The 18,488-nt window shown below is 49.4% G+C and overlaps 2 protein-coding genes across 6 annotated transcripts in view; one reads left to right on the top strand and one right to left on the bottom strand.

The window, feature by feature from the left end:
- Positions 1-3,158: 3,158 nt before the first annotated feature.
- ITGB1BP1 (integrin subunit beta 1 binding protein 1) lies at positions 3,159-9,914 on the bottom strand (the record flags this gene model as incomplete). 4 transcript variants are annotated; one of them, XM_080711054.1, is made up of 6 exons in its annotated part: positions 3,159-3,230; positions 3,741-3,890; positions 4,550-4,642; positions 6,947-7,083; positions 8,982-9,060; positions 9,843-9,914. In XM_080711054.1, 6 exons carry the CDS (start codon positions 9,912-9,914, stop codon positions 3,159-3,161), a joined length of 603 nt encoding a protein of 200 aa, XP_080567180.1. The 4 variants fall into 4 exon arrangements, with proteins under 4 accessions (XP_080567180.1, XP_080567179.1, XP_080567181.1 ...); XM_080711053.1 differs by having other exon boundaries at positions 8,982-9,091; positions 9,829-9,914; XM_080711055.1 differs by lacking the exon at positions 3,741-3,890.
- A 6,764-nt stretch (positions 9,915-16,678) lies between these two features.
- The window catches only part of CPSF3 (cleavage and polyadenylation specific factor 3), a gene marked incomplete at both ends in the record, with an annotated part of 34,040 nt that continues 32,230 nt past the window's right edge, over positions 16,679-18,488 (top strand). For both annotated transcript variants that reach the window (XM_080711741.1, XM_080711742.1), the window contains one exon: positions 16,679-16,728. In XM_080711741.1, coding sequence (XP_080567867.1) covers positions 16,679-16,728 — 50 coding nt within the window. The remainder of the gene's footprint in view (positions 16,729-18,488) is intronic.

An 18,488-nucleotide genomic window follows, 5' to 3' on the forward strand; every position in this document is an offset into this window, starting at 1 on the left:
ATCGCTACTGAACAAAGGCCTTTAACTTCTCTGCTCCTGTTTCGTTATTGGTACCAAACTCTTGCCGGATACCCAGTTTCAGGAATCGTATCGTACGGCAACCCATTTTCTCTCATGTCACTGTTTTGTTTTCAAACCTCAAAGGCAATTTTTATAGAGACATAAATTGTTTTTATAATTTGTGATTTTCACTCAACATTTCTATACTTTTACTAGGAAACACTGAATTTCCTAAAAGGTGAACTGAAAGGTTGTTTTAACTGTGTAACCAAGATCCCGCACCTCTAGAATCAGCTAAATTTAAACATGCTTAAATGAAGAGTATTGGAAATACTTCCTATTTTTCCTTGGCCCGGTTCTGGAGTTGGTGATCTTTAACATGCCTATTATTTTAGGAAGCCATTAAACCGCCTCTTCAAAAGTCCACAGCCCTGCCCGGGATTTTTGGCCTAATGCCATCAGTTCACCTTTAAAGACATGTATTCCTTTGAGCCCCGCCCAATGTCTACTTAAAGCAACCCGCCAATTTCCATATTAGCCTTGTACTTCCCAGCCCTCCCTGTGGGTCGCAGCGAGCTTGTCTTTTGCATGTGTATGTGACCTGTGGTGAACAATCCTACGTAACAAAACCGCTGATGGGTTATGACAGCGTAGAGCAGTAGCCGCTCATCCCATTCCAGGAGGTAATGGAGAAAAAAACTGCATTTCCTGAATTTGATTAAAAACTAAGGATGATGGATTGCGAAACCGTTCTTTACACTAGCTTATATGCTTTAGATGTTTTGAAACTTGCTGCCTTGAACCTCCCCCTTTCACGCAGAAACCGGTCGTACACCAGTTAGAGCGTGGTGCGGACCACGCTACAGTAACACGCCCCTTGCCTTTCCAGTTGATCACTGCTCCCCTCTCTAGCCCACGAGGACCGCCACTCAGCTTAGGGTCTTGTATCTATATGCCATGCCAGCAGGAATGGTAGTTACACTGTCTTGAAATTTAATCTGTCCATTTGTCTGTACTCGAGAACATAAGAGAAATCTGTAGGTCCCAGTAATGCAATCCTCCCGACACCCCAGTTTTACTATTTAAGGCCATTATATCACTCATAAACGTACACTACTTGGGAGGGGGGTGGGATTCAGGTTGTACACGATAAAATCAAAACTCATTAGTTTAATGAACTTGACTGTCATACCTCTAGTAATTGTGAGCATAAGATTCATGGTAGGAATATTGGGAATTCGGGCAGCCTTTCGATTAAATAGGCATGTGATGCCTACTTGAATTTCAAACAAAAGGAAAGGACTAAATTTTCAGGCTTGGAAAGCAAGGCAAAAATGCTACTACTGCATTTGTTCTAGTGGGTGCCTTTGACTGAAGCAGCTTGTCTTTGCTATGCAAAATTCTCCTACGTGTGAAGCCCCTTTTTTCTTTCCTTTTACTTTCCCTTTTTTTTTGGCATTGTATTTTCATTTGCTATGATTAAGAACAAACTGGAATGTTATATGATGTTTATAGAAATTGCTTTTTGCCTTTCAACATTCTGGGCAAAAACCACATTAGATGTGTAATTAAAGCCATTTTTAAAGCACTACATCTATTTTCACTACTTGCTAATTTCTGTTGTTTGACCCCCGCAGTCAGTTCTTCTTCCCAGGGATTTACGAGCGAGCAGACGCGCTTCGCACCGTGCGCTTCTGTCCGTTTTGACGGTCCTCCCGCTTGCTGCCAGCTCAGCAGTCAAGCTGATGCACGTCGACACTTGGACTCCAGCCCCAAGCTAATCTATCAGGTTCCTAGGAAATATTTTTCCAGTCTACAATTTGGTGGTGCTATTGTTCAGTAATTAATAGTACTCTTGCCAGAGGAAAAATTCTGTTGACTTCCCTGCTCGAATCCTTTCCTAGTTATTTGCTCTTTGCAAATTAAAAAAAACTGAAAGGAAAGCCATTGTAGATATCTATTTAAAGCTTAGGTTTCACGAACTTCAGCTGCAGGGTTTGGGGTTTCGATGCCATTCTCCATAGACCTGACTCTAGGGATGATGGCTCCGAAACAGCACGGACTAGTAGCTCCTGGGTGATCTGCTGAGGGTGGACGGAGACAGGCAGCCTGGACGCTCTGCTGAGATGTATGATCTTCAATTCATTCATTCGATTCCTTTGGTCTAGTTGCAGCGCAACTGTATATATTGTATAACCTAAATTGATTCTTATTTTCATTGTCTTTAATGCAGTGATTTATAACTAGAGCATGTTTAATAAGCTTACTCTTCTTGCCAACTAGTCATTTGACTGGGAAAAATAAAGTACTTTTAAATGAACTTGGTTTTATGTTTGTTTTTTAACCTTTAAAGTGTTAGGTACTGAAGTCGCTTTTTTAAAAAAGGAGTGCACTAGAGTTCTGTCCAAGAGATCCTTTAAATACTACTCGAACGCCGGGCGTGGTGGGCACGCTCGTAATCCCCGCGCTTGGGAGGCGGAGACAGGTTCGAAGCCAGCCACGCTGGCTTAAGAGACCCTGTTTACAAATTTTAAAAAAAGTATAAAATAGGTTTGGGAGTGTAGCCCGGAGGTAGAAGGGTTTCCGGGAACCCCAGTATCACCAAAAAAAAAAAAAAAAAAAAAAAACAAAGAAAAACAACTACTTGATCGTAGCAGCACAGTCATCTTTTAAGTTTCTCTTAACACCAAGATAAAACACTGGATAACTAGCGTGTTGTCTTGACAACCCACTTCTCAAATTTTATTTTGTGTGTCTTAGGTGAACAGTGTCACTGTTCCAAACCAGCATGGACTAGGGCGTCCACCTGCTTCCAGCTCCGAGCACATTGCCATGGCCCCAAGACGCCACACGGGCTGGGTCTTCCTCAACAGGCCCTCAGTGTTGTTACTCAGAGTGAACAGATTCTATGACACTGCAGTATTAGGCTTATTTGCATTTAAAATGACAAATGGGGTTTCTTTTATTCCCAGAAAGTCTAGTTCATTCAGAGTTAATGTGCTGTTTAATAGGACACCTTTTAATATAAAAACAAACAATATTTTATACATTGCACTTTCTTCAGAAAACCAGAGCAGGACGTCACATCCTGCTTCCGGAAGAAATCATCACCTCATACGGACTCCCCGAAGAGGCTGGCGCCCACCGGGCCGCAGAGCTCAGGGCTTCTCAGAGGTCAACACGGAGTCAAATGCGGTGGAGAGAACTTTGCAGATGGCCTGTGCTTGCTCCTGTGTTAGGTGAAAGAGCCGAGAAGGGCAGAGTCATGTCTCCCGAGCTCAGCTGAGCAGGAGAGGCCTGCCCTGACCGCCTACCGTCGCTCCCTCCCACACCTGCACAGCAGCACGCGCCCACCGGGGCCCTTGCACACCCTTGCCCTTCCTTAGGGAAGAGCCCACAGCAGTCAGGAGCTGCAGCCTGCAAGCGGGGGACCAGGGGGACCACCGAGGCAGGGGCACAACCACACGCGGAATGGGGCGGTCCCCAGCCACGAAGGACGCTTTTCCTTGTCTGCTGTAAATTTACTCAAAACGGTCCTGGCTAGGCACGTGTGAGTGTCGCTCCTGGGCCTTTCAGGAGTCACTCCACAGCCTGCACCAAGCCTAGGGCTTTGGGGGTCATTTATTCTGAGACCAAACAGAAAGGAGATCATCCCCCAGCCTCGGGAACGGCTCCGTAGTCCCGGTTTTGCTACTTCAACATGACGAGGAAGAACCGCCCACCGCAAGTTCAAGTCTCACCAGGCTGTGACACTGATAAACCCACAGGCTGAACCCCTGGTTGCTCGCGTCCGTGGTCTTAAGGGCCAGCAAGCTCTTGCCCGCGCCCAGGCCGTCGTCATAGCACACCATCCGGATGATGAGATACAGGGCGTGCCTGTGCAGAACGTCCTGCAGAAACCAGACCTTCAGAAGACCGCACGGTCCTAAGTGCCACCCCTCCTCCTGACCTCCGCGGGCCCTGGGCCCTGGGCTTGCAGCGGCCTGTCGGAATCTGGCAGAAAGCAGCTGCACCGTGTCTCATCCCGGGGGGCAGCCTGGGGTGTTGAGTTATGAGGCAGTTTGCCTTCAGGATCACACCTCCCTACTGAAACCCCAAAACTCCATCCTCATCTCTGTGCCCAGGTCCAGGCTCACACCTGCTCTTAATTGGTGTGGGGTTTCCCAGGTGAAAACGCAAGCCTGGAATCCCAGGACTTGGGAGGCTGAGACAGGAGGATCGCAGGTTCGAGACCAGCCTTGGCACTGTAGGGAGACTCTCCGCAACCTACAAGACCCTTCAGAACAAAACTAAAAGGGGCTCGGGTGCAGCTGTGACGGAGAATGAAAAGGAGAGAGAGGAGGGGGGGGAGGGCGAGGGCAGGGAAGAGGGGATGAGTTGTGACGTGCCGGGACCCTGCACGCACGTGGAGGAGACGGAAGGCAGCCCTTGCTTCACCCTAAGAAATCGGTCCCATTGCACGCAGGGCCAGGCTCTGCAAACAGGAGGCCTAACTTACTGCCCTCAATTCACTCTTTGCAAAGACAGTTTTCCTAATAAATACACTTACATACTGATCTGAGGTTGACACCTTGATACCGTACTTGGAAACTCCCATGATAAATTCTTCCTCCAGAGGAACGAAAGGCAACTTTCCATCTTGCTTTAAGGTAAACGGAAAAGAAAGTCTTTAAGTCTGATTAGTCACTTTTAATATCCGGCCATCACCATCCCAAGCCCTTCAGAGAAAGTGAGCTATACCTTAGACTGGCAAGGATTTCTCTCCAAAGATGCGGAAGAAAAATCTCTCCCACTTAAAAATAATCACGAGCTGGGTGTGGTGGCGCATGCCTGTATCCCAGTACTTGGGAGGCTGAGACAGGAGGGTGGCGGGGTCAAGGGCAGCCTCCGCAAGTAGTGAGGCTCATCAACCTACGAGACCCCGTTTCAAAATAAAGATAAAATGGGGCTGGGGTGTAGCTCAGAGGTGGACTGGCCCTTGGTCCCATCCCCAGCACAAGAACTAAACATGATTACAGTCCACAAATCTGAGCCAAAAGCACATCAATCCACCTCTTGAATACTGTTCTATCCCTTTGTCTTGGTGTGAACCCTCGTTCCAAACTGAGATACTTCTCACAGATCCTTGTGAGGTTAACATATTTGTGTTAAAAAAAAAAAAAAAAAGGTCTTGCCGGGCGTGGTGGCGCACGCTTGTAATCCTAGTGCTTGGGAGGCTGAGACAGGAGGATCGCATAGGTTCCAAGCCAGCCTCAGCTACTTAGACTCTTAGGACCCTATTTCCAAACAAAATATAAAAAATAGGTCTGGGAGTATAGCCCAGAGGTAGAAAAGCCCCTGGGTTCCACCCCTAGTACCATAAATAAATAAGTAAATGTGTTTAGGTTTTAAAATACTCAAAGCTTAGCCAGGCGTGGTGGCCCACACCTGTAATCCCAGTACTTGGGAGGCTGCAACAGGGTGATCGCAAGTTCAAGGCCAACCCTGGCAAGTTAGCAAGACCTTATTTCAAAATAAAAAATAAGAGGGGCTGGGTGAGGGGGCACAGGCTGGGTGAGGTAGAATGCACCTAGGTTCAATCTCATGAAAATGAATATAAACGTGTGTTTTCCATGATCCTGGGGGTGGTCCTCAGGGGCTTTTTACCTGTTGGCTGTTTATCTGAAAACAGGATATCGCTAAGTTGTTGAGAGCCACACTAAGTTGCTGAAGCTGACTTCAAACCTGCGATCCTCCTGTCTCAACCTCCCAAGTACGGGGATTACAGGCCTGTGCCTCCATGCCCAGCTATAAATGAATTTATACTTTTTGTTTTGGTGCTGGGGATAGAACCCAGGGGCATCCTACCTGCAAGCTATACCCTCAGTCCTATTTTTTATTCTTTATTTTGAAACAGGGTCTCACTAATTGCAAAGGGCCTCACTAAGTAGCTGAGGCTGCCCTCGAACTGCAATCCTCCTGTCTCAGCCTCCCGAGTACTGGGATTACAAGTGTGCGCCACCATGCCTGACTGAATTTATACTTTAAATACTGGGGTAACTAACTGGATTGGTCCAGGCTATCAAGGGTCATCTGTTTAATGGAAAATTAGATTCACTGATTTCCTTCAGAAATAACTTCCTTACTTCCGTGCAGATACGAGTCATGTTTACACTTCTCTATGACTAAGGAAATTATATGTACTTAAGACGAACTCTCCAAGTGTTTGGTTTGTCTGCCCCCCCTCAGGTAAGTGTACAGATCCTGTACTCCTTTATGTGTTAACTTTATAGCTTTATCTTAAATTTCATTCTTAATTTTCTTGCATGATGACTGTATTTAGTCTTCTTGTATATATATTTTAAACCTACCTCCCTGCAATTCTTGTTGGAAGCAGGCTATGAATCAGTAGACATGTGAGGTCTATGGCACTATGAATTAGTTTCCTGAGATGAAACCAGTTCAGTGGAGTAAGGTTCTGCCAGGCTGTTTTTATAAAAGAAAAACCCACAGAGGCCTGACACGATGGCGCGTGCCTGTAATGCCAGCTGTTTGGGAAGCGGAGGCTGGAGGATCTCAAGTCCGAGGCCAGCCAGCCTGGGCAACTTAGCAAGACCCTGTTTAAAATTAAAAAAGGACTGGGAATGTAGTCAAGTGGTCAGTGTAAAGTACTGCAAAAGAAAAGACCTACAGTGTGAAAGAAAAGACCTACAGTGTGTAAGCAGTGAGCACGGTTCTCGTTTAAACAAGGGCATCAGTCAGCCCCTTACAGTGAGAAGCTGTGTGTGTGAAGAAGCTGTTTCTCTGTAACCTGGTCTTCAAGGCCCCGTGTGCCAGCTGTGACCAGAGCTCACTCGGGCTGGCAGGGCCTCCAGCCTGAGATGGCAGAGACTGCCCAGGAACCCCCGAGAGCAGGAGTTGGGTCTCATGACCAAAGGCTTTACACTGGAAAGGTATTTGTTTTTACCTGGGCAACATCTATATAATTGATCAAGTCTAGTGGTCCTTCAAGACCTTTTCCCTCTGAGGGTTTCAGTTTCTCAATGGCACCGACGTACTTGACTCGAAATTCTGCGCAGGTATCTGAATTGCTGTTGCTTTGTCCTAGAGGCAAAAGAAAAATTGCAGTAGTGAGACGTTGATTAAAATACCGGGTCCTTGCCGGGTGTGGTGGCGCACTTTTGTAATCCCAGCATTTGGGAGGCTGAGACAGGAGGATTGCGGTTCGAGGACATCCTCAGCTACTACTTAGTGAGGCCCTTTGCAACTCAGTGAGACCCTGTTTCAAAATAAAGAATAAAAAATAGGGCTGGGGCTTTAGCTCGGAGGTAGAGTGCCCCTGGGTTCCATCCCCAATACTGCAAAAAAAAAAAAAAATAATAATAATAATAATAATCTAAAATACCGGGGCCTCCTTCACTGCGAGGGTGGCCTGCATTCTCCCTCAAATGTCTTTCTTTCCTAAATAAATCTTTGTCTTTAAAAAAAAAAATTTGCGCTTGGGGAAGTCCCTTTAAGATGCAAATGTCCTTAATACAATAGGGTAGGACTTAGAATTTCATTAGCTTTTTACTCGGTGACTCACAGCATACTAATAGAAATAAATTAATGTTGGTAACCTTTCTATCCAAACAACGAACATGGAAAAAATATCAACTAGATAATGACGGCACCTTTGTGCTGCACCGGGCTATTTATTTATTTTTCGTTTTTTTCTCTGCGGTGTTAACTTTGTCTCCCGATTCAGGACTCCTGCTCTTCTTCTAGCATTCAGTCAGAAAAGACCAACAATTTGTTTTTAATGTAGATGGAATTATGCCAGGCAGGAAGCCTCCTAACAGATGGCAGCGGGCCGAAGAACTGTGTGTGCTCTGGAGTCTAGCCAATGCGAGGATCGCTACAGGTGCCTGATGACATCCACCTTACCAAGGAAATATTATGTGGCTGCTTTAAGGTTGTGTTTATGTTGTCAACATTTTTACTGTTTTAAAGACAGCCGGAGCCGGGAGTGGTGGCAAATACCTGTGATCCTAGTTCTTGGGAGGCTGATAAGGGGATGGCGGAGTTGAGGCCATTCTCAGCAACTTAGTGAGGCGCTGTTTCAAAATGAGAAATAGGGCTGGGGTGTAGCTTGAAGACAGAATCCCTGGGCTCCATTCCCAATACAATAATAAAAAAAAGAAAAGACAACTGAACGTGAAGATAATGACTCTATGTTACAATCGTTTCTTACGGATTGTCTAGTTTACAACATAAGTCTGAGATGACTCACTCTCTGCCACACTATTTCTCTTATTATTTTGTTTGTAATACTGAGGATTGAACCCAGGCTACCTCCGTGCTACTCTGCCAGCCCAATTTTTTATTTTTTGAGACAGGGTCTCACTAAGTTGCAGAGGGTCTCACTAAGTAGTTGAAGCTGGCCTCGAACCTGCAATCCTCCTATCCCAGCCTCCCAAGTACTGGGATTACAGCCGTGCATCGCCACATCTGGCTTTGCCACACTATTTCCTTAAAAGCTATTTTGACACGTCTAAGTTATTGCCACACAATGTTTTCTAGCGTTTTTGCCCTAGGACCCACTGGGAACACTTAGCCCGCGTGCCCCAGCCCAGCGCCACGGCGGCAAGGCATTTCCCCAAGCACACCGCTCGCTCGACCACAACCCTGCATGCTGTGGACCCTCCTAAACGCGCAGGGGTCCACGCTGGGAATCCCCGCATCCGGGAGGCTGAGACAGGAGGATCGCAGGTTTGCGGCCAGCCTCAGCTACCACTTAGTGAGGCCCTTTGCAACTCAGTGAGACCCTGTTTCAAAATAATAGGGCTAGGGGTGCAGCTCAGAGGTAGAATGCCCCTGGGGTACTGCAAGAGAGAGAGAGAGAGAGAGAGAGAGAGAGAGAGAGAGAGAGAGAGAGAGAGAAAGAAAGAGAAGCAGGAGGGAGGCAAACTGCAGGTGCACGCCCCAGCCACAGCGAGGCCCCCGCCTGTGCGCACGCGTACCTGAGCTTTTGGTGGAGTCCGTATCCAAGCTGGCCACGGTGCTGGACCGCGAGAGCCCGCCGAGGCTGGAATCGACAGACTGAGACAGAAAAGGCAAGTGAACAAGCAGCCTGCGCGCACCAGGAAGGGCTGTCCTCTCTAAGCTGCCAGACACATTCAAGTTATGAGCTGAGCTGACACACAGTAAATCAGGCAGGAATGCTAGCACCAATTTTTCTGAAGACATACTTTCAGTCACTTGGGAGGCTGAGAGGCAGGCTGGAGGCCAGCCTCAGCAACTTAGAAAGACCCTGTTTCAAAATATTCAATAAATTTTTTTCCCTGCAGTACTGGGGATCGAACCCAGGGGCATTCTACCTCTGAGCTACACCCCCAGACCCCTTTTTTATTCTTTATTTAAACAGGGTCTCACTAAGTTGCAGAGGGCCTACATAGCTGAGGCTGTCCACGAACCAACCGTGATCCTCCAGTCTCAGCCTCCCCAATGCCGGGATTACAAGTGTGCGGCACCACACCCGGCTTCAGTAAATTTTTTGAAAGGGCTGGGGTAGAGCTCAGAGGTTGCATGCCCTGGGGCTCAATTCCCAGTAACCCACTCCCCTTGAAAAAACTGTTAGTCAGGGTTTTAATGAGACTATTCATAGATGCGTCCTGTCTAGTTTACTGGATATTTTCAGAAAGTGGACAAAATTAAACCAAACAAGGCATGTATCTCTCGTACAAAAAATGAGTGTTAGGACCCTGAAAATGTGGGACAACGGGGAGTTCCAGGCCCAGGTGGCACCGCTAGGCGGCCTGTGAGAAGAAACTCGCTTCTGCTGCTTCAGGATCCCCAGCCGCACCCCACCAGCCCGGCCCTACCTTGCTCTTGGTACTGATTTCACTACTTTGGGAGCTGCTGCTACTGTGTCGCTTTTTCCCTTTCCGAAACATGTTTCACCATAGCTTGGTCCAAAGAAGATCCCCTGGAAGGACAAGGGTTAGTTACAGTGACGTCAAGACCAGTACTGCTAAGCCGGGCATGGCGGCACACTCCTATAATCCTAGACTTGGGAGGATCAGGGTTTGAGGACAGCCTCAGTAATTTAGCAAGATCCTGTGTCAAAAGAAAACATAGCCGGGCGTGGTAGCGCACACTTGTAATCCCCGCACTTGCGAGGCTGAGACAGGAGGATCGCGTAGGTTTGAAGCCAGCCTCAGCTGGCTTAAGAGACCCTGTTTCCAAATAAAAAATATAAAATAGGTCTGGGAGTGTAGCCCGAAGGTAGAAGGCCCCTGGGTTCCATCCCCAGTACCACCAAAAAAAAAAAAAAAAAAACATAGAAGCCAGGCGTGGTGGCGTACATTTGTAATCCCAGCACTTGGGAGGCTGAGACAGGAGGAATCACAGGTTCATGGCCAGCCTCAGCAACTTAGTGAGACCCTGTTTGAAAATAAAAAATAAAAAAGGGCTGGGAGAATGCCCCTGGGTTCAATCCCCAGCAACAACAACAAACAAACAATAAACAAAAACATAAAAAAGGGCTGGAGGTGTGGCTCAGTGGTAGAACGCCCATGAGTTTAATCCTCAGTACCAAAAAAATAAAAATAAAAAAAAGCAATGTCAAATAACATTATGTATGTCTTGCAGAAATAGAAACTTTTCAATTTTATGGGTGTATGACTTTTACTGAAAACACACAAAATTTTCTCTGGGATACTAGTTTTTTATTCTTATTAAATTATAAAGAGCTGGGCTGAGGATGTACTTCAGTGATAGAACTACATGCAAGGCCCTGGGTTCAATCCCAGCATTTCATTAAAAAAAAATCACAAAAAGCTAGCCTACTAAACCAAAGAGGCAGAAACTCTGACCCACACAGAGGAAAAGCACTTTTTCATAAGTAGCAGGCATTTCATCTGGTTCTCAAAAATTTCAAGAACCTTCTCTTCAACTGATTCAAGGTTTTAGCAAAACATTTGCTGAGTTATTTGCCAACCAAGATCCTGAGATTCAAGTTCACACTCTGGCCTTGATGGGCTAAGCACAGAAGGCACACACACTTCTCAGAAATACGCATTTTTCTTGAAGTCTTAAGTATCTTTAAATAAAAGCTGACATAAAAACATTCCTAGTAGCTGGGCGTGGTGGCGCACGCTTGTAATCCCAGACAGGAGGACTGCGGTTCGTGGACAGCCTCAGCTAATTAATGAGGCCCTTTGCAACTCAATGAGATCCTGTTTCAAAATAAAAAATAAAAGGGCTGGGATTATAGCTCGGAGGTACAATGCCCCTGGGTTCCATCCCCAGTACTTCAAAAAAATAAAGTCCTAGATCCCTAGTGCTGGGAATGGTGGTGCATACCTGTAATCCCAGTTCTTGGGAGGCTGAGACAAGATCAAAGTTTGAGGGCAGCCTCAGCAACTTAGACCCTGCTTCAAAAGAAAAAAGAAAAAGGTCTGAGGATATAATTTGGAGGTGGAATTCCCCTGGGTTCAACTCCAGTACCAAAAAAAATTATTCCTAAGTGCCAGCTCCTCGCCTGAACAATAAGGCCAGGTAAGATGCCTTAAGTGTCAGGGTCTTGTTACACGTATCTGATTTTTCCATGTGTCTATGTTTTCAAAGAATGCCTGGGAATTGTAAGACTTATCCGTGCCCATTTCACAGGAGCACACATATGCCTGAAACTTAAGTCACCTGCAGACGAGGGCAGTTCCTAGAGCTTCTAAACACAGCCCTCTGCCCTCCGCCCCCTGCCCTCCGCCCCCATTTGCTCCCGGGAGGTTCGTCAGGGCCACAGCCTGTGCAGGGGGCTCCAGGAAGGGAGGCGGTCACCGCATTTTACCGATGAGGGAAGCTCTGACCTCTCTTTGAATTCCTGAACAAGACAACCTAACACATTTTACCCCAAAACGCTCTCGGCCGCGGGAACGAGGCCCCGCGCTTACTGTGGAGTGGAACGCTATCCTCTAGTCTTCAGAGGCTCCCCGAGGGCGGTCTGTACCGCGGCTCCCCTCCATTCCGACGCGCTTTCAGAGGGGCAGTGTAGCTGGCAAAGGAAAAAGAATGCGGAAACCATGGGATGCTCAGTGGAAGCCCCTGGCCCAGCTCCAAGCTCCTCTCTGTGTGCGGAGACCCCGCTCGGGCCTGACCCTGAGCCAAGCTCTGCACAGCCGGCCAGCTCATCCGCCTTACTGGTGGGCAGCAGGAGGCTCCAGCCATGCCCTCATCCCCCCGAACCGCAGGGCTGCCTTGGTGAAGCTGCGAGGCCCTGACCTCAGGGGCTGTTAGAAGGAACAGACGGGCCAACGAGAAAAAACAAGACAGATAGGAATGACCCGCTCTCAGAGAAGACCAAGGCGAGCTAAGGAGAAAGCAAAGAGGAAGAAGCCATTCACCTCTAGACAGAGCTGAAGCTGGAAGAGGGCGGTCTGAAACAAGTGTGGAGGAAATGCGCTGTGGGCAGGGAGGGCGAGCCCCCACCCCAGGGAGCACGCTGTACCAGGCCAGTGCCAGGCCGGGAGGCAGGAAGGGAAGCACCGGAGGTCAGCAGGTCACCAGAGCAGCTTGATTTGGGTTTAACAGGAAGACTGTAGACAGTCAAAAAGCAGTCAAGGGATGTGGCCAGGTTTCTGCTTTTCAAAAAATGACTCTGGCTGGGCATGCTGGGGCATGCTTGTAATCCCAGGACTTGGGGGGCTGAGACAGAAGGATCAAAGGTTTGAGGCCAGCCTCAGCAACTCAGCAATGCCCTCAGCAACTCAGCGGGACCCTGCTTCAAAATAATACACCAGTCGGGCGTGGTGGTGCACGCTTGTAATCACAGCACTTGGGAGGCTGAGACAGGAGGATCACAGTTCGCAGACAGCCTCAGCTACTGAGTGAGGCCCTTCGCAACTTAGTGAGAACTTGTTTCAAAATAAAGAAGAAAAAAATAGGGCAGGGGTGTAGCTCAGAGGTAGAATGCCCCTGGGTTCAATGCCCAGTACTGCAATAATAGTGATAATTATTATTATAATAATACACAAAAAGAGCTGGGGATGCAGCTCAGAGGCAGAGCACCCCTGTGTTTCCATCCTCAGCACAATACACTATGTAAATATATATATATAATATATATATATATATATATATTTTTTTTTTTTTTAATCCTGGCTGCTGGGCAGAGAACCAACTGGATGGATAAGAAGAGCAAAGAGAGGCCGAGGCTACCGCAGGGCGCTGCTGCAGAGGACAAGCCCGCATTCACAGGATGCCTTGCAGGACAAGAGAGCCTTCTTCCCAGGTCTGCACACAACTGGGTGAGCCCAGCAGCATGAAATATCACGTCCGTGTTCTCTGACAGGCCCGAATGTTGGCGGAGGGCACACTCAGGCATGTTATTATTGAAGTGCAGACCTCCCCTGGCATCTGCAGGCCACTTGGTTCCGGGGTCCCCGAAACGCAAGGCCCTTCCACAGAGCAATGGAGTACTTACACTGCTCACGAGCTACACGCGTCTCCCCATCTTCTCAAAACCATCTCTGCTACTTACCTCCCTAATTCAGTGGGAATGAAGTGGTCATTATATGTGCTGTTTAAGGAATAATGAGGAGAAAATATCTGTACAGGATCAATACAATGCAATTGTTTTCAAGTATTGTTTTAAATTGGGGTTGAGTGTATCTGGGGGCGTAAAGCCCATGGATACGGAAAGCCAATTACATTCGTACATACATGGCTATATATAATCTTTTTTTTTTTTTTTCTTGTGGTGCTGGGGATGGGATCCAGGGGCTTTCTACCTCCGGGCTACACTCCCAGGCCTATTTTATATATTTGGTTTGGAAACAGGGTCTCACTAAGTAGCTGAGGCCGGCTTCAAACCTGCATGAGCCTCCTGTCTCGGCCTCCCGAGTACTGAGATTACAAGCGTGCGCCACCACTCCTGGCGATACGTGATCATTTTAAATATGACTTAAAATCTGGTCCTGTTGTGAGTGGAATCCTGAAGCATGCCTCCAATCTCTAGAATAAACTAGAATGATCTGAGAGCCATGAAATGCCTTTGCCACTTCCTAAGCTTTGCCGGCTTCTCAGCACTGACCCAGGAAGTGGGGGGAGAAGCATTTACTGAAATCTTTGCTCTCTGCTGCTATTTCGATGCATGTGAAGTGACTCGTTCTTGCCTTTAAATTACTCATCATAAACACGAGGCCAAGATACTGACTGTCACTTGGGTGTTCCACAGGCTCATTAAATGCAAAAATGCCTAAAGATGAACGCATCCTCTTCGCCTCCAGAGCTGTTCCTCTCTCCTCTCCTACTCAGGAAATTATATTATTGCTGGTAGAAACCAGGAAACCAACAGTCATTCACTGTCCTGCAGCCCCCTCATCTAATCAAGCACCACGATCCCTTCTTCCTTACATCTGAAGAGGTGTGTGTGTGTGTGTGTGTGTGTTACTGGAGAATGAGCCCAGGGGCATTCTACCTCCAAGCCACACCCCCAGCCCCTTTTATCTTTTGTTTTGAAACAGGGTTTTGCTAAGTAGCTGAGGCTGACCTCAAACCTGCAGTCCTCCTGTCTCAGCCTCCTAGGTACTAGGATTACAGGTGTGCACCATCACACCAGGCTCCTGAAGAGTCCTCTAATCCAGCTCTCAGACTGACCCCGCATTCTCATGAGACTACTGGTATACACAACTATTTTCTTCTAGCATCTTATGAAAGCAAAGGGTCCGGAACCTGTAAAAATGCACATGTACACCAACTCGGCATGTGTTTTAAGAAATCCACAAACCTGTGAAGATATTTCATGGATAAAGAGCCTTAGCCGAGAAAATTCTCTGCCACTCTAAGTCTACCATGTGTGAGCCAGAATGGTTTTTATGTTTGGTTTTGTTTGGTTATTTTATTTTGAAACAGGGCCTAAGTAGCAACGGGCCCCACAAGTAGCTGAGGCTGACCACAAACCTGCGATCCTCCTATCTCAGCCTCCTAAGTACTGCGATTATTTTCATTTTAAAACAGGGTCTCGCTGAGGCTGGTCACGAACCTGTGATCCTCCGGTCTCAGCCTCCCAAGTGTTGGGATTACAGGCAGATTTAAATGATGTCTTTCAAACAATCTGAAACCACTAGGCTGCTTGAAATATCCAGTGGCTCCCTACAGCTGGAGACTAAGGCCAACGTTCCTCCTCAGGACACGCAAGGTCTTCTGTGCCCCACGCCTCCCTCCGGGCCCATCTTCCACAACTGCTGCATCTAGCTCCTCACTCAGGGATGCGAAGCTGCCCGGCTCTCTGCAGCTCTGGGCTCCGTCTTCCCACGCTCTGCTCCCACATTTCCTGGCCTGGAAAGTTCTTCATTCACCTTGGCTTCACTTAGCTTTTTTTTTTTTTTTTTCTTCCAGGTCTGGGAGTGGAACCTCTCTTTTACTCTTTAAACAAGGTCTCGCTGAGTTGCTGAGGGCCTCACTAAGTAGCTGAGGCTGTCCACGAACCGCGATCCTCCGGTCTCAGCCTCCCGAATGATGGGATGACAAGCGTGCGCCGCCACTCCGGGCCCTACTTCTTACCTTTGACGGCTCCCTTCGGACTGCTGCTTTTCTAGAAAGGCTTCTTGGACCCCCAGGTTGGGCTAAGGGACCCGGAGCTTGGACGTACCTCTAAGCACAGCATAGCAATGCCACGATCTACTTAAGACGGTCCACACTGGTCAAAGGCGGGGCTGCGTTCCGGGGCACACCCGTGCACCAGGGAGCCCGAGAGCTGGTCCGCGCTGCAGAACCGTTAGCCCGAGTCCCGGGGGCCAGGGCTGCCGCAGGACCGCCGCGTTCCCGGGCGGCCGCCGAGCTCCCAGGCCCTGAGCGCCGCGCCCGGGGCGCCAGGCTCGGAGCGGGTCGCCAAGTCCGGGACCCAGAGGAGCAGCCTCCCTCCCAGGCTCCTCCCGGACACCCGCGGGCCTCGCACGGCTGCCTCTGCGCGGGGGATGCGACGGTGACCCGCGCGCCCCGGCCCGAGGGCAGCGGTGCCGGCGGGAAAGCACGCGCGGGAGGGCGGCGGCGGACCTCGCCCTGGGCCCTCCCGCTCAGCGCCCCATCCCCGGCGCCTCCCCCGCCCCGCACGACGGGACCCGACGGCCGGCATCCCTCCCTCCCTCCCTCCCTCCCCCGCCGCCCGACCCGCGGCCCCACCCCTCCGTCCTGACCACCGGCGCCCCGCGATCCCGCCAGCGACGAGCCCCGGGACCCTCACCTCGCGGCCGCGGGCCCATCCCCGGGGCCGCCTGCGCCGAGCTGGGAGACTGAGCACCGAGCCGCCGGCGCCCGCGCAGCTCCTCCAGGTCGAGTTCCAGCGCCAGCTTTTCCAGCCCTCCCGCTCCCGTCCGCCCCGCCCCGCCCCGCCCCGAGATCTGCGCAGGCGCGGACGTTCAGACCCCACCCCCGAGATCTGCGCAGGCGCGGACTTTCAGACCCCGCCCCCGAGATCTGCGCAGGCGCGGGCTTCAGGCCCCGCCCCCAGGTCCCTGGCCTCTGAATGGTGAGGAACACTAGAGTCCGGGTCCGGACCGGAAGTTGAGGGGAGGAGCTAGCGCCGTGGGCGCCAGGGTGCCGGAAGTTCTCTCTTAGCGGATGGATTTTTTTCCTTCTCCAGTTCACGGTGGCTGTGCTTTCCATTTAGAAAGGCTCCAGCGACGCGTTCCAGCCCCACGCTTCCCCTCAGAACGCCAGGATGTCTGCGATTCCTGCAGAAGAGAGCGACCAGCTCCTGATCCGACCCCTGTAAGGGACCGGCGAGGGAGGGATGGAGGCGCGGGCTGTGAGCGAGGAGGGGTCGCCGAGAGATCGGCCTCCTCGGTCGCCCCCACTCCTGCAGTCTTGGGCAGCCCCCTCCGCAGAGGCCGGCCAGGCCTGTTGGGTTCCAGGGATTTGGAAAACTGTTCATCGGAAAGTTTAAAGTTGAATGGGATTTTGCTTTATCTTCAGATTCAAGGGGGCGATTTGGGAGTTGTTTTTTAAAAAGTTATTTCAGGCTGCCAGGCCGCCTGCATATAAAAAGGGTTATCACTTAGCGCAAACCCGCATCACGCACGTCAAGGCAGGCCATGAGGGGACCTACAGGTGCGAGGAGGACCAGGAGAAAGCCATGACAGGGCGAGGGAGAGCTAAATGTTTCCCTTATCATCTCCAGGACCTAGAGGTTCAAGATGTGAGAGAGGACATAAATTAGAGACTTGTGAGTTTTTAGCATCAAAGCCCAGACCCTTGCAGCATAAGGCGGGAAGTTGGAGAAGAGCAGAGATACTAAGGACAAAAATTCAGCCCTGTATTGCCCACGAGGAGACTGGTCTTTAAGAGGAGATGGTCTTTCACTTTCTGGGATGTTGCCGAGGAAGGGAAATGTAGAGAACTCCCTCCGATACAGGAGCGAACGTGCTTATTGCTTAGCGTGAGGTATCAGCCCCACACTAATGTGCGCTTTTCCCCAAAGACAGACAATATCTGCTTCACACATTCATTCAGTAGGATTTATTGACCCTGCTGGGGACACAGCCCAAGTCTCTGTGTGCTGAGTTCACAGGGAGCGCCCTCTCTCCTGTGTTCTGCACATGTGATGCACCACACCAGGCACAGGAGATAGGCAGAGGGCAGCGGGCAGCAGTTTTACCCTCTTGGAGCTAACTGCAGTGCAAAGTACTGGGGAGGGTTTGGAGCGATCACCTTGGAGTGAGACCTGAAACCCGATCTCCACCACTTGCAGCCAGCATTCGCACTGACCTGTTTCCTTATGTGGAAATAAGATCGCATGCTGTTAGTAAGGACCACGGGAGGTGCTTAGTAAATGACAGCCATTCAAAGAGCACAGGTAGGCATGGCGGGGACTATGGGAAAGGGATTTCTAGCAGATTGGACAGAAGGGTATCTTATGCATTCCTGGAAAGTGGGACATCTGAGCTAAGTCCTAAAGAATGGGGAGGAACTAAAGGCAGCGTCTGGGCTGGAGTGTTCCAGGCAGACGAAGAGGTGCGTGTGAGTGAAGCTGCAGGAGTGGTCACGGCTCATGGCTGGTTTCCCTTGGCTGTGGCTAACATCTTAGGAGATGGGTGGGACAGGGCTGACTGGGTCCATCTTATGAAGGCTCGCTTACATATATGTAAAGAGCTTGGGCTTTTTTCATGTCAGCTGTAGGAAAAAAGTTTGGTATGGGGGGGGTACTGGGGATGGAACTCAGGGACATTCTACCTCTGAGCTACACCCCAGCCCCATTTTTTATTCTTTATTTTGAAACAGGGCCTCACTGGGTTGCAAAGGGACTCACTAGGTAGCTGAGGCTGTCCGTGAACCGCGATCCTCCTGTCTCTGCCTCCCAAATGCTAGGATTATAAGTATGCGGCCACCATGCCCAGCTTCCGACAAAAGTTTTTAAGCAACCATGGGGTGTAGTAGGAATTATATTTTATTTTAGAAAGAGTACTCCTTGCAGAAGTGTAGCAGTTGAATAGAAGGATGGATTAACGAGGGAATCTAGTAAAATATCATTG

The sequence above is a fragment of the Muscardinus avellanarius genome (genome assembly GCF_963383645.1).
Source record: "Muscardinus avellanarius genome assembly, chromosome: 15".
Lineage (NCBI taxonomy): Eukaryota > Metazoa > Chordata > Mammalia > Rodentia > Gliridae > Muscardinus > Muscardinus avellanarius.